This window comes from Podarcis muralis, chromosome 4 (assembly GCF_964188315.1).
Source record: "Podarcis muralis chromosome 4, rPodMur119.hap1.1, whole genome shotgun sequence".
Taxonomy (NCBI): Eukaryota; Metazoa; Chordata; class Lepidosauria; order Squamata; family Lacertidae; genus Podarcis; species Podarcis muralis.
In genome coordinates this window covers 14235698-14250656 of record NC_135658.1, presented here as the reverse complement: position 1 = coordinate 14250656, position 14959 = coordinate 14235698, and the positions used below count along the sequence as shown (strand labels likewise).

Genomic DNA, 14959 nt, shown 5'->3' with positions numbered 1-14959 from the left:
GCTGCACTGCTGTGGGGTCTAAGCCCCTCTTGAAATGACCATGCTGTACGATCTGGGCTCCCTCCATGCAGACTTGAAGATGTAAATAGGGGAATGGACCATGTTTCTTAAAGCCATGAAAGTCTCTGTCGTGTCTCGATTCTCCAAAGGACCACAGACCCTGGGTGAGTGCCTGGAACCCCTTGGGATCTTGCTGCAGCTCGGCAGTGGGTGGCGGTGGAACTCAACTTTTGTAACACTTACGTTCTAACTCCATTTTTGGAAGGTAGTTGACCTCTGAATAAAGGGATGCGGGCGGCGCTGTGGGTTAAACCACAGAGCCTAGGACGTGCCCATCAGAAGGTTGGCAGTTCAAATCCCCGCGAAGGGGTGAGCTTCCATTGCTTTGTCCTAGCTCCTGCCAACCTAGCAGTTCGAAAGCACCTCAAAGTGCAAGTAGATAAATAGGTACCGCTCTGGCGGAAAGGTAAATGGTGTTTCCGTGTGCTGCTCTGGTTCGTCAGAAGCGGCTTAGTCATGCTGGCCACATGACCCGGAAGCTGTACGCCGGCTCCCTCGGCCAATAAAGTGAGATGAGCGCCACAACCCCAGAGTTGACCATGACTAGACCTAATGGTCAGGGATCCCTTTACCTTTACCTTAGACCTCTGAATACCATTGCAAGAGGGAAGAGCGCTGTTGTGCTGAGGTTCTGCTTGTGGGCTTCCTATGGGCATCTCATTGACCACTGTTAAAACAGAGTTCCAGGCTAGATGGACCTTTGGTCTGATCCAGGAGGTCTCTTGCGTCCATGAGGGCTATGTACAACAACCTCCATATGCTGTATGCTTCTGAATACCAGGTGCTAGAGAGCAGAAGTGGAAACAGTGTTATTGCACTCAGGTGAGGCATATGGTTGGACCACTGGGTCAGATCCTGGATGTTCTTATGTCCCTGGCAAATAGGGACAGTTGCCGTGTATGTTGCGTGCTTCATTTCATTTCATTTTGTTTTTAATTTGTATACCACCTTTCTCTATTACTATACACAAGACAGTTAACAAGCTGAAGAAACAACAAAATAGGCAGCAGAGATCAAAGAACAATCTGACAAGAAAGTCATAATATAAACATGATATTAAAATAAACAACTTATATCAAATAAAGCGATATTCAATAATCCATTAGAATAGTAAACATTAAAATTAAATATCAGCAAATAATAAACAGTTTACACTTTACAATTCCAATAAAGAATAACTAAACTATAATCAATAAAAATAAGGGCAAAACACAATACATAAAATACCACAAAACATACAAAACCATGTAAAAGGATCAAATGGAGAAACAAGGACACACAAATTATAATATTTAAAAATAAAAATAAAAATAAAAATCCCTGAACTCTTTTCTCTCTTCCCAGCTGGTTTTGCTGTTCTCAAAGGCATAGTCTGGGAAACGTTCCTATGGATGGAGGGCGGGTCAAGGCAGGTGGAAAAAGCCATTGCCTGATGGCCAGCACAAAGTCTCTATCTCCTCACCATGTCCTATATGATTGCAAAAAATGCAGTGAAAAATGGAGCTCAGTTTATTTTAGGAGGATGAGGAGGGGGAAGTGCTGGGGAGAGTGTAGCCTATATATAATGAAAACTATGCCTAAGAACACCTGCTGTTCGTAGCCTAGATGAGGCCGTTGCTAGTGGCCCCAGCCTGGGATCCTTCAGCAAGAAATCACGCCAAAGAAAACCTCCTTTCTTTGACAAGCTTTCATGGATTGGGGAGGGGGAGCGATTGACACGATGCATCTCGGCTTCGGCAATGCTCTTGACAGCTCCAGATGATGTTCTTCTAACTAAGCCAGAGCAGTGTGGGCTGGAAGGGACAACGGTAAGATACGTCTGTGCTTGGAAGTCTTCACGTGTGGAGCAAATACTGATGGCTTGCTGTCAAATGGGGGCCCGTTTTTTCTCGGTGGAAGGTTTGCAGCCGTGATTTTCAGCACAGCCGTATTTCAGCAGGAACTCACTGACAGTGGCATTGCGTGAGCAAACAGCCTCCGGGGGCTGCATGCGCACTGGGGAGCTGGCTGTGGCACCCCAGCCTTCGCCACCAACCTTGCTGGAGCAACCTCATGTCAGATCCAAGAAGGGGCGTCCTGTTGCTCCTCGTGGTGAGCGTTGGTGCCTCAGATGCCAGGAAAGGAGTGTGGGGCTTTGCCGGGCTGGGGGCACCTGTGTAGGCTGCTTGCTTCACACCCCCTCAAAAAACTGTCTCTGGGGCCATGGCCCCTCTGGCACTATAACTCAGTTTTGGCACCTCTCAGGTGGGTGCCACTGCCATTACAGTGGTACCTCTGGTTATGTACTTATTTCATTCCGGAGGTCCGTTCTTAACCTGAAACTGTTCTTAACCTGAAGCACCACTATAGCTAATGGGGCCTCCTCCTGCTGCTGCACCACCGGAGCACAATTTCTGTACTCATGCTGAAGCAAAGTTCTTAACCCGAGGTACTGTTTCTGGGTTAGCAGAGTCTGTAACCTGAAGCATCTGTAACCTGAAGCGTATGTAACCTGAAGTGTATGTAACCCGAGGTACCACTGTATAAGAGAACAAGGGAGGCATTCATAGAGTGTTCAGGCACCTCTTTTTCTAGAAAAGCAGCACTGGCTATATATATTAAAACCAAACTCCTATCACAGTTTACAAGGTTGTTATGATGAACTTTGTATGTACTGAGGGGTTTTTTTGGAGAAAAAGCAGGCTATAGATGTAAAAAAAGTTTGGTTTTTTTTTTGGAAAAATCAAATATGTTGGATGTGGGAGTGATCAGGCACAGAGCTGGATATATCAAGCTTCCTCCTAAAATGGTGTAATCAAGCCAGTAAAAAGCAATATAATAATAATAATAATAATAATAATAATAATAATAATAATAATAATAATAATAATAATTTATTTATTTATACCCCACCCATCTGGCTGGGTTTCCCCAGCCACTCTGGGCGGCTTCCAACAAATATTAAAAGTACATTAAAATATCAGTCTTTAAAAACTTCCCTAAACAGGGAAGCTATAGAGTTCAATCCCTTTCCCCACTTTACATGTAGACCAGATATTTCAGACTACATCGCCCATCGGCACCAGCCAGCGCTTGCTTGCCTTATCCGATATTTCACAAACAAATTCTTGATAAGACTGAGCACGCCAGACCAGGTTTTGTCACAGCAGCCAGAAGTCGGTTGACTGATTAATTCTCCAGTTCAAAGCAAATTAATTACCTAAGCACATTAATCAGTGCTCCAGCTCTAACACTAGTGAAGCTTAACCTTCTACAAAAGTAGCAGAACCGCAGAATATAGAGGGTTTTTTGGTGGTGAGGATGGGGAAGGATAGCTTAGTTTGCTCCCCTGTCTTTGGAGTACCAAGGTTTGTTTTCTTAAGATCCTCTAATTAAGTCTATTTTGGATACTATCCTGAAGACAAAGCTAATATGCAAAGCTAATTAACCTTGGCTGCCATCCAGGATTATTAATAATCCACTTGTATGTAGGGTCCTGAGCCTGTTCTACACAGCAGATAATTTCTTGATGCCCATCTGGCCAGAGAGCTGGGTTTTGTTTTGTTTTTTATCCTGGCACAAATTCCTATCCCAGGCTGTTCCAAATGCCTGGGCAGGTGAAGGTATAAGTGTTGATCTTGCATCTGAGAGAAATAAAATGGATCCTAGTTGTACACTGTGCCATTGGTGCTACTTCATTTGTTACCTCTGTTTGCTTGAGAGCATTCAGATATGTACGAGATCAAGGCATCATTTAAAGGCCACATTCGCACCATACACTGAAAACGCTGTGATACCACATTAAACAGTCATGGCTTCCCCCCTCAAATATTCTGGGAGTTGTAGTTACTAAGAGACCAGGGATTGAACATGGAAACTTCTGCATGCATGCAAGCAGATGCTGTACCTCTGAGCTACAGTCTTTCCCATAATTCAGAGGTTTTCAACCTTTTTGAGTCCACGGCTCCCTTGACCTACTACATTCTTTCTTTGGCACCCCTGTGGGGCTCAGGAGCCCAGTTATGTCACCCCTTGCCTGCTGAGCTGGTAGCCTCTCACCCTTTTTCGAACACCGTCCCTTGTGGAGAAGAAGAGGAGGAGTTTGGATTTGATATCCTGCTTTATTACTACCCGAAGGAGTCTCAAAGCGGCTAACAATCTCCTTCCCCTTCCTCCCCCACAACAAACACTCTGTGAGGTGAGTGGGGCTGAGAGACTTCAAGGAACTGTAACTAGCCCAAGGTCACCCAGCAGCTGCATGTGGAGGAGCGGGGAAGTGAACCCGGTTCACCAGATTACGAGTCCACCGCTCTTAATCACTACGATGTTAGTTTCTGTTCCTAGCACTGTGCAGCTGCTTGAAGTCACAGGACTCTGTTTACATTCCAGAGACCTTCTAGTCTCACAGGAAAGGAGACGGGATGTGACGTCAGTGGTTTCCTGTTTCCTTTGTTCCTTTGGTTTGGTTGCTCTCTGCTTTCATAGAGAGAGGATGTGTTTTTTGTCTGCGTAGTTAGGATAATAAAACTCTTTGCAATGTAGCCCAAACCTCTCGTCTCTTTCCTGTGCTGGAAACTCTGCTGAATGGAACGTGCCTTGGAGCCTTATCAAAGGCTCAGGTCGTTAAACATGTCGGGAGGTGATTCCGAAGGACTCTGGGGAAGAAAATGAGCTTTATCAGCTTGGCCGAGCGGAGATCCTGACATACACCACACTGGCTCTCCCCCAGCCTCCTCTCTTCTCCCCTCTCCTTGGGAGTCCTCCGGGCAGCCGCAGCCGCTGCCCCTGGTCTCTGAGCCACACACCTCCTGCCCCAAAGAGAGGTGCCTCTTCAAACTGCCCCATAGGGGCCTGGGAAGAGGATGTCCCCAGCCTTAGCAGCCTGATGGAAACTGGCCAAAGCTGAACGTGAGGCCAGCATCTTACCTTGGGAGGCAGCAGGGGCAGCAGCGGGTACTGCCAGGCCTGCATGGCCGAAAGGCTCCCCTTCAGCACCGGGCATGCAACTCCCAGGCCGGCCTTGCACACATCAAGCACAAGAAGGGCCAGTGCAGAACCTGCCTGCCTGGCCTCCCACTATCCATTCCCAACAGAAAGGGCTGGCGGATTTGCTGGCTGGGATCCTTTGCCCACTTGCTTGCTTACTCCAAGGCTATCTCAGCTCTGGGTAACCAGCACCCTCTGGTCAGCCCCAGAGGCATCATTCAAGGGGCTTGAAGCCAGGGCTGCTGCAACAAACAGCTGCACAAGCCTTTGGGAGGCAGAGACACAAGAGGGCATCAGAGGAGGGAGGGAAGGAAAGAGGGACAGAGGCCAGTGTTTAACCACTGCCATAAACGAAAGTATAGGAGCTTTGGAAGCTGCCTTACATTGAATCGGACCATTGGTCCATCTAGCTCCATATTGTCTACACTGGCTGGCAGTGGCTTTCCCTGTTTGGAGGCAGTAGTCTCTCCCAGCCCTACCTGGAGATGCTGGGGACTGAACCTGAGAGTCTTTTTCATGCAAAGCAAGTGCTCTTCCACTAAGCTATGGCCTTTTTGGCTGTGACCAGGTAAGCACTTTGCTCAGGGAGCCCTCAAATCCACAGCTATCTCCTTGGATGCTAACCTTATTTCCCCGGGCCACTGCTTAACAGTCACAACCGAGTCTTACTCTCCACTCCATCGCCTGCAGTGGCATCAAGCAATTTCAGGGCAAAATGGTTCCTTGGGATGCTCCTCCGAAAAGTCCCGAATGTCGACGTGTCTGTCTTGGTACATTTCACCTTGCTATTCCTTTTCCGATGGACATTAACATTCTGCAGCTGCAGCGCCTGTAGTCAATAGTCACAGGGGCCAGTTCTTTCCTTTCCTCACTTCTGCAGGGCATCCTTACCTTGACCTCACTACATCCCAGTTCAGTTTGTGTTTTACTTAACTGGCTCCAAAATTAACAAGCCTCCTGCAAAACTGTACCGCCTGTGCTGCGTAAAGCAGAAGTAGGAACAGTGACAAAGTCCTTTGAAATCTTTGTTTTGCAATTACGTTTTCAACATTTTTTTATCAAATACAATCAAAACAAAATTTTGTCTTTTCTATTATGTTTGCCGATTTCCCACCCCTTTTCCCACTGAGTTTTTTCTCCCCTTCTGCTGCACCCTACCTTCTATCTATCAAATCATAACCACAATACTATAACCCATGGGTAGGCAAACTAAGGCCAGGGGGCTGGATCTGGCCCAATCACTGAGAGCCAGTGTGGTGTAGTGGTTAAGAGCAGTGTACTCATAATCTGGTGAACCAGGTTCGCTTCCCCGCTCCTCCACATGCAGCTGCTGGGTGACCTTGGGCTAGTCACACTTCTCTGAAGTCTCTCAGCCCCACTCACCTCACAGAGTGTTTGTTGTGGGGGGGGGGAAGGGAAAGGAGATTGTTAGCAGCTTTGAGACTCCTTAGGGTAGTGATAAAGTGGGATATAAAATCTGAACTCCTCCTCCTCCTCCTCCTCTTCCTCCTCCTCCTCCTCTTCTTCTTCTTCTTCTTCTTCTTCTTCTTCTTCTTCTTCTTCTTCTTCTTAATCCGGCCTGTGGACGGTCCAGGAATCAGCGTGTTTTTACATGGGTGGAATGTGTCATTTCATTTAAAATGCATCTCTGAGTTATTTGTGGGGCATAGGAATTTGTTCACCCCCCCAAAAAAAATATAGTCCAGCCCCCCACAAGGTCTGAGGGACAGTGGACCGGCCCCCTGCTGAAAAAGTTTGCTGACCCCTGCTATAATCCAATTACTTCTGTGGCTCAAATCCTGCTCGCGAGTTCATGCATTTCTTTAAATATTCCCCCCAAAAGGCATCCATTCTTTCTTAAAACACGCATCATTAGATTCTCTTAATTTTGCCCATTCTGCACGGTCCATTTCTTACTGATCCATTCTTCTTTTGTTGGAAAAATGTCCTCTGGAATCTATTGTGATGTAGTAGTTAAGCAATGAGTGGGGCACCTCCATTCTCTCTGCATTTGTCCTCCTGGAATGAGGTTCCTCGGTGATGAGGAACCTTTGCCCCTCCAGATGATACTGGATTCCCAACTCCTATCAGTCCCAGCCAGCGTGGCTATTGGACAAGGATGGTGGGAGTTGTACTGCAATACAGGTCGCGACAGCAAACACCTGAGATGGTCTGCTTTAACCTACTACTGCTTGGTGATAAAATTTCATGAAATTATTACCCTCTGGGGTCATCTCCCCCAATATCTATATACATATTACAGTCAGACAATAAAGGGGTACTGCATGTGTCACATTTAAAGAAAGACATCTTACAAATCAGTTCAAATGAGTTGGACTGATGTTTGCCCATTGCCTGTGCAAATATTTGATACCCTTAATATTTGAAGTCATTCCTTTTTTTTTTTAATACAAAGGATCTAATGAAAGGTTTATTAGATTAGAAAAGTGTAAGCTCTGTGATTCACTCATTTTTCCTACCTGAATTGTGTTTTTAGATTTTTTGCTATTCTACCATCTGATAGGGAATGGTTATTAATGGATAAACTAACCGAACTCACATGCAAAGGAGAGAAGGTAGATTGCTTTGTTGAGAGATTGACTTGTTTTGTTGATTATTGGAATGAACGATATGGAAATGCAAGGCTTGATTGGCAGGGTGGAAGTCAGGGAAGCCATCAGTAGGTGGATGAAGAGCCGCTAACTCTAGTTTTGACTTGATCCTTCTACAAGGGCAACACTGAGACTAAGGAGGGGGCTGAATTGGCTGTGGGCAAGAAGGCAGACTGAGGTCAGTAGGGTGGTGGCTCGTTTGCCCTAGCTGAGCAACCACCTGGGCTCATTATGTAAAAAATACAACTTCTAATTCCCTTAGGACTGCATGCATCCAAAATTGGCAGTGGTTAGGAAAATGGGGGGGTGGGGGAGGCAGAAGGAAATATTGTCTTGTTTTGTAATATACTTGCAAGGAGTCTCTTCCAGCGAAAATGTTTACTCTCAGTATCATTCAGTAGTGATTAGCTTTGCATTATTCATATATTCATGTAATATTCATGATTAATACAATATTTTAAAAGGGAAATGGTTCTTTAAAAAGTCTCAGCATCCTAGAACAGTAAATTATGTGTCAGCACCTCTCTGCTGAAAAGGAGCCAGAAATGAGTTCCCAAATACAACAGGTGCAGATTTGTTTGTGGGTTTTCGGTAAACAACCCGTAACCTCTCTATCTGGCATATCAAATGCCGCCAGGTATTTTAATAAAAAGATTATATTATTTCTTGTTCACCAACAGACATTCAGGAGTTTTACGAAGTGACGCTGCTAAACTCCCAGAAAAGTTGCCAGGAGAAAATAGAAGAGGCAAACCAAGTTGCTGAGAAATGGGAGAAGAAGACACAGTCTCTGGCAACAGACGACGAAAGTCAGCTCCAAGCCCGAGAGGTAAGGTAAAGGTAAAGGGTAAAGGGACCCCTGACCATTAGGTCCAGTCGTGGCCGACTCTGGGGTTGCGGTGCTCATCTCGCTTTATTGGCCGAGGGAGCCGGCGTGCAGCTTCCAGGTCATGTGGCCAGCATGACTAAGCCTCTTCTGGTGAACCAGAGCAGCGCACAGAAACACCGTTTATCTTCCCGGCAGAGCGGTACCTATTTATCTACTCGCACTTTGAAGTGCTTTCGAACTGCTAGGTTGGCAGGAGCAGGGACTGAGCAACGGGAGCTCACCCCGTCATGGGGATGCGAACCGCCGACCTTCTGATCGGCAAGTCCTGGGCTCTGTGGTTTAACCCACAGTGCCACCCGCGTCCCACACTGCGTACAGAGCTTTAATTAATGGCTCGATCACACAGTGCATCAATAAACAGAACTGGTCCAGGACTTGGAAACACGTGTCACACTGAGCAGTGATACAGTTGTGGGCAGCAGTAAGGTTTGGACCTGCATGGGTGCGCTAGCAGAGCATCCTTCTGTAGCAAGTGTACAGCCCCAACCTCATGTCATGGCTGGATACAGAGAAATGGTGGGAGGCACCAGGTGGGGAACCCCCAAGGGAAGAAGGCTCAGAGCCCGGGGAGTTGTGGTGGGACAATGGCGAGTGGTCACAGGGAGAAGAAGACTGGGAGGAAGCGGTGTCTGAAGCTGAAGGGGTAACAGGTCTTAGTGAGCAGGGAGAGTCTGTGGCAGAAAGAAGTCCGGAATCAGAAGTGGAAGCTGGCCAAGACGTAGAGAAGAGTCATGGGTGTCTCCTGCTCTTGCTGTGGCAAGCTCCGCTCCTTCCTGGTCTCCCAGGATCAGAAGAGGTATGAAGAGGGAGGAGCACAGACAGGCGCGTCAGCTAGTCTCAGATTGCTTGGGAGGGACACAGGGAGGAAGAGATTCAGGCAGCTGTGGGAAGACCTTCAGCCTCTACAGCTGTTTCATAGGGGGAAGTGCTACCAAGAGGAGTTGCTGCGCCCGTTAGGCCTGAAACTCTTGAGCTAACCTGGTTCCTTTTCAGAAAGAGTTCACTAACTCCATGTAATTTATTAGTGATACCTGCTCCTTACTCCTCCTTCTTCTTTGGCAATTGATTGTCTTCCATAAACATGGTTTTAACAATGAGTCCATAAGTGACTGTGGAGGTCCATTCTGGATCCACACGTCCTTCCACAGTGGGGACATTGGTTTCCGGGCGGGAGCTGATCACGGTGAAGATTTGCCAAGCGTGCCTTCCTCTTAGCACATTTCTCCCTTGCATCCTGAGTCTGAGTGTCTTCAAAGCCCATGACACCTTTGGTAAAGGCTGTTCTCCAATTGGAGCACTCGCAGGCCAGTGTTTCCCAGTTGTCGGTGTTTATACTACATTTTTAAAGATTTGCCTTGAGAGAGTCTTTAAACATCTTTCGTTGATCACCAGCATTACACTTTCCATTTTAAAGTTTGGAATAGAATAGTTGATTTGGAAGACGATAATCAGGCTTCTGCACAACATGACCAGTTCAACGAAGTTGATGTTGAAGAATCATTGCTCCTTACACCTTACCACCTCCCTGCCCAACTCCAGCCCCGCACTAGTAAGCTGCGGTGATGCTGGTGCCCTGAGGGTGGCTTTGCCCTGCACTAGTAAGCTGCTATTGCCAGGAGAAGAGTGCTGCACACCCAAAGCAGCTCACTGCCTGGGTGGGGCAGAACTGCTTTGTTAGCATCCCAGCAGGCAGGTTGCTGTTGCTTACTGGGAGAGAGGCGGGGAGGGTTGGGTTGGCAGGGACATAGATATGCTGACAGGAGTGCTGCTGAGGAGGCTTAGCTGGCCAGATAGTTAAGGCCAGGAAGGCCAGTTAAATATTCGGCATTTGTATGGGCTTCTCCGGTGTCCTCAAAGCACTTCACATGAGCCATTGTAATAATCCTTACAACGAACGCCTAGGAAGCCATTGCAGATCTGCAGCTAGGCTGGCAGTGGTTCTCAACCTGTGGGTCCCCAGATGTTGTTGGACTACAACTCCCATCATCCCTGACCACTGATCATGCTGGCTAGGAATGATGGGAGTTGTAGTCCAACAACATCTGGGGACCCACAGGTTGAGAAACACTGAGCTAGGGTGTCAGCCTCCTGTGTTGCAAGACCTAGGTTGTTGCATTCTGCACCATCTGCACCGCCAAGCAAAGAACGAAGTCAGTCATATGGGAGTCACTTAGCATTGAGGCTGCAAAGGCATGAATGATATGGTTGCTCCCTTGGGGTGCACACTTCAACAATGGCTGGCCCCAGCTGTTACAGTGTGCATCATTTGAGGAGAGCCCTCCTAGATAACAGAGGTTTAGGAACAGCCTGCGCCTGACAGTGACACCTCTTTTTATTATTTATTTTAGCTATTCCGTAAAATGTATACAGTGCACCGCTTGACCTCAAACCCATTCACAAAACAATGACATCAGGGAAAATGCGCAACCGCACTCTGAAACATACAAAAGTCAAAATACTAAAACAGATTAAAGCTACCTCAACCTTCTAAGCATCTGGATAGGCTTGTCTAAACAAGGATGTTTTTAGCAGGCACCGAAAAGGGTTCAGCGAATTGGGCCTGTGAGCTAGATGCACGCCAGACAACACACAGCATACAACACACCCAACGCACACCTAAAGCCCATGATTTCCCCCAAAGAATCCTGGGAACTGTAGTTCCCCCCAAAACTAAAGTTCCCAGCACCCTTCATAAATGACAGTTGCCAGAATTCCTTGGGGGAAGTCATGTGCTTCAAATGTGCTTTGGTTGTACTTTAAATGTGTGGTGCGGATATGCCTCGTGGGCTCTTTCTCTGTGTGTGCCTTCTGGAACCTTCTAGAGCCGAGTGGAATGGCCCATTAGGGCAAACGGAGCACTGCCTCGCCAACCTCAGTGTGCCCTCTGCCTGTGGCAGCTTCTGCTTCCATTAGTCCCAATGTTGCCCTTGTTAAAGTGAGGAGGAAGATAAAACTGGAATTAGTTGGCTATGCCTGTCATTGGCTCTGGCTCCAACTACTTTTTGGGGCTCACTGTCTTCTACCAATGGGCACCAACCGCCATTGCTAGAGCCACAGTCCTTTCCTGGTGTGCTTTGACTCTTTGTCATGCAAGCACCTTCACAGTCAGTTCTCCTCAGGTCATCGAAAAAGCAGCAGCTTCTAGAACCTTCTCTGAGGTAATTGCATCAGCAAGCTTTCTTCTTCTTCTTCTTCTTCTTCTTCTTCTTCTTCTTCTTCTTCTTCTTCTTCTTCTTCTTCTTCTTCTTCTTCTTCTTTCTACCTTAGGCAAGGGATGTGTTTGTTTTACTTCTTTTCTATTTGTTCCCTCTTTCATGAGGGTTTAGTTATATATATTTCATTCGCTCTCCCCTTCCACACAACCCCCTTCCTAACCCCCAGTGTGGTGGAAATAGTCTTACAGTTTTCAGTCTAATTTCCATTTTATTCCTCTCACAGAGCTACAATTTCTAGCGTGGTTTAACATAGAATCATAGAATCATAGAATCATAGAATCATAGAGTTGGAAGAGACCACAAGGGCCATCGAGTCCAACCCCCTGCCAAGCAGGAAACACCATCAGAGCACTCCTGACATATGGTTGTCAAGCCTCTGCTTAAAGACCTCCAAAGAAGGAGACTCCACCACACTCCTTGGCAGCAAATTCCACTGTCGAACAGCTCTTACTGTCAGGAAGTTCTTCCTAATGTTTAGGTGGAATCTTCTTTCTTGTAGTTTGGATCCATTGCTCCGAGTCCGCTTCTCTGGAGCAGCAGAAAACAGCCTTTCTCCCTCCTCTATGTGACATCCTTTTATATATTTGTACATGGCTATCATATCACCCCGTAACCTCCTCTTCTCCAGGCTAAACATGCCCAGCTCCCTTAGCCGTTCCTCATAAGGCATCGTTTCCAGGCCTTTGACCATTTTGGTTGCCCTCCTCTGGACACGTTCGAGTTTGTCAGTGTCCTTCTTGAACTGTGGTGCCCAGAACTGGACACAGTACTCCAGGTGAGGTCTGACCAGAGCAGAATACAGTGGCACTATTACTTCCCTTGATCTAGATGCTATACTCCTATTGATGCAGCCCAGAATTGCATTGGCTTTTTTAGCTGCCGCGTCACATTGTTGGCTCATGTCAAGTTTGTGGTCAACCAAGACTCCTAGATCCTTTTCACATGTACTGCTCTCAAGCCAGGTGTCCCCCATCTTGTATTTGTGCCTCTCATTTTTTTTGCCCAAGTGCAATACTTTACATTTCTCCCTGTTAAAATTCATCTTGTTTGTTTTGGCCCAGTTCTCTAATCTGTCAAGGTCGTTTTGAAGTGTGATCCTGTCCTCTGGGGTGTTAGCCACCCCTCCCAGTTTGGTGTCATCTGCAAATTTGATCAGGATGCCCTTGAGTCCATCATCCAAGTCGTTGATAAAGATGTTGAATAAGACCGGGCCCAAGACAGAACCCTGTGGCACCCCACTAGTCACTCTTCTCCAGGATGAAGAGGAACCATTGATGAACACCCTTTGGGTTCGGTCAGTCAGCCAGTTACAAATCCACTGAGTGGTAGCATAGTCAAGACCGCATTTTACCAGCTTCTTTACAAGAATATCATGGGGCACCTTGTCAAATGCCTTGCTGAAATCAAGGTAGACTACATCCACTGCGTTCCCTTCATCTACCAGGCTTGTAATTCTGTCAAAAAACGAGATCAGGTTAGTCTGACATGACTTATTTTTCAGAAATCCATGCTGACTATTGGTGATCACAGCATTCCTTTCTAGGTGCTCACAGACTGTTTGCTTAATGATCTGCTCCAGAATCTTCCCTGGTATTGATGTCAGACTGACTGGGCGGTAATTATTTGGGTCCTCTCTTTTCCCCTTTTTGAAAATAGGGACAACATTTGCCCTCCTCCAGTCTGCGGGGACTTCGCCTGTTCTCCAGGAATTCTCAAAGATGACTGCCAGTGGTTCTGAAATCACATCTGCCAGTTCTTTTAATACTCTTGGATGCAGTTCATCTGGCCCTGGAGACTTGAATACATCTAGACTAGCCAAGTATTCTTGTACTATCTCCTTAGTTATTCTGGGTTGTGTTTCCTCTGCTGAATCATTTGCTCCAAATTCTTCAGGTCGGGCATTGTTTTCTTTATCGGAGAAGACTGAGGCAAAGAAAGCATTGAGGAGTTCAGCCCTTTCTGTGTCCCCTGTTTGCATTTCACCATCTTCTCCTCTGAGGGACCCCACGGTTTCTTTGTTCTTCCTTTTGCTACGAACATACCCATAAAAGCCTTTTTTGTTGCTTTTAACCTCTCTAGCAAGCCTGAGTTCATTTTGTGCTTTAGCTTTTCTGACTTTGTGTCTACACGTGCTGGCTATTTGTTTGAATTCCTCTTTGGTGGTTTCCCCCCTTTTCCATTTTTTGTACACATCCTTTTTTAATCTTAACTCAGTTAAAAGTTCTTTAGATAGCCACCCTGGCTTCTTTAGGCACCTTCCATGTTTCCGTCTCATTGGTATTGCCTGAAGTTGTGCTTTTACTATCTCCCTCTTAACAAACTCCCAGCCATCTTGAACTCCCTTTCCTTTTAGTATTACTGTCCATGGGATCTCACCCAGCACTTCCCTAAGCTTTATGAAGTCGGCTTTCTTAAAGTCGAGAAATTGAGTCCTAGTATGCTTGGCTGCTCCTTTCCGCTGTATAGTAAACTTCAGAAGAGCATGATCACTCGCGCCTAATGATCCTTCCACTTCTACCCCACTAACCAGGTCATCAACATTGGTTAGGACCAGATCTAAAATGGCTGTTCCTCTTGTTGCTTCTCCCACTTTCTGGACAATGAAGTTGTCTGCAAGGGCAGTGAGGAATCTGTTTGACCTTATGCTCTTGGCTGAGTTTGACATCCAACAAATATCAGGGTAATTGAAGTCCCCCATTACTACTATCTCCCTTCCTTTTGCATGCTTGGCCATCTGTTCCAGGAAGGCATCATCTATGTCCTCCGTTTGGCTTGGGGATCTATAGTAAACTCCCACAATGAGGTCACTGTTATTCTTCTCTCCCTTAATTTTCACCCAAATGCTCTCACTTTGGCTTTGAGGTTCTAAATCTTGGATCTCTTCACAGGTATACACATCCCTGACATATAACGCCACTCCTCCTCCTTTCTTGTCTGGTCTGTTTCTTTGAAATAGATTGTATCCCTCCATTATTACATTCCAATCGTGGGATTTATCCCACCAGGTTTCAGTGATTCCTATTATGTCATATTTAGTTTGCTGTACCAGGAGCTCTTATTTAAGGATTTTTTCCTCCCACCACTAGGTCTGCATGCTCTTTGCTCCATTCGGTCTATGACATTTGGATGATCATCTTCATCAATTGATAGACTCCTACCTTCAGGAGCACTGTCTCCCTCCCCCACATTAGTCAGTTTAAAGCCCTCCTGATGAGGTT

General features: G+C 46.4%; 1 protein-coding gene across 11 annotated transcripts in view; it reads left to right on the top strand.

Annotated features, from left to right (window-relative positions):
* DLG2 (discs large MAGUK scaffold protein 2) overlaps positions 1-14959 on the top strand; it is a 901719-nt gene that overhangs the window by 107787 nt on the left and 778973 nt on the right. For all 11 annotated transcript variants that reach the window (XM_077926964.1, XM_028725975.2, XM_028725977.2 and 8 more), the window contains one exon: positions 8318-8466. In XM_077926964.1, coding sequence (XP_077783090.1) covers positions 8318-8466 — 149 coding nt within the window. The remainder of the gene's footprint in view (positions 1-8317; positions 8467-14959) is intronic.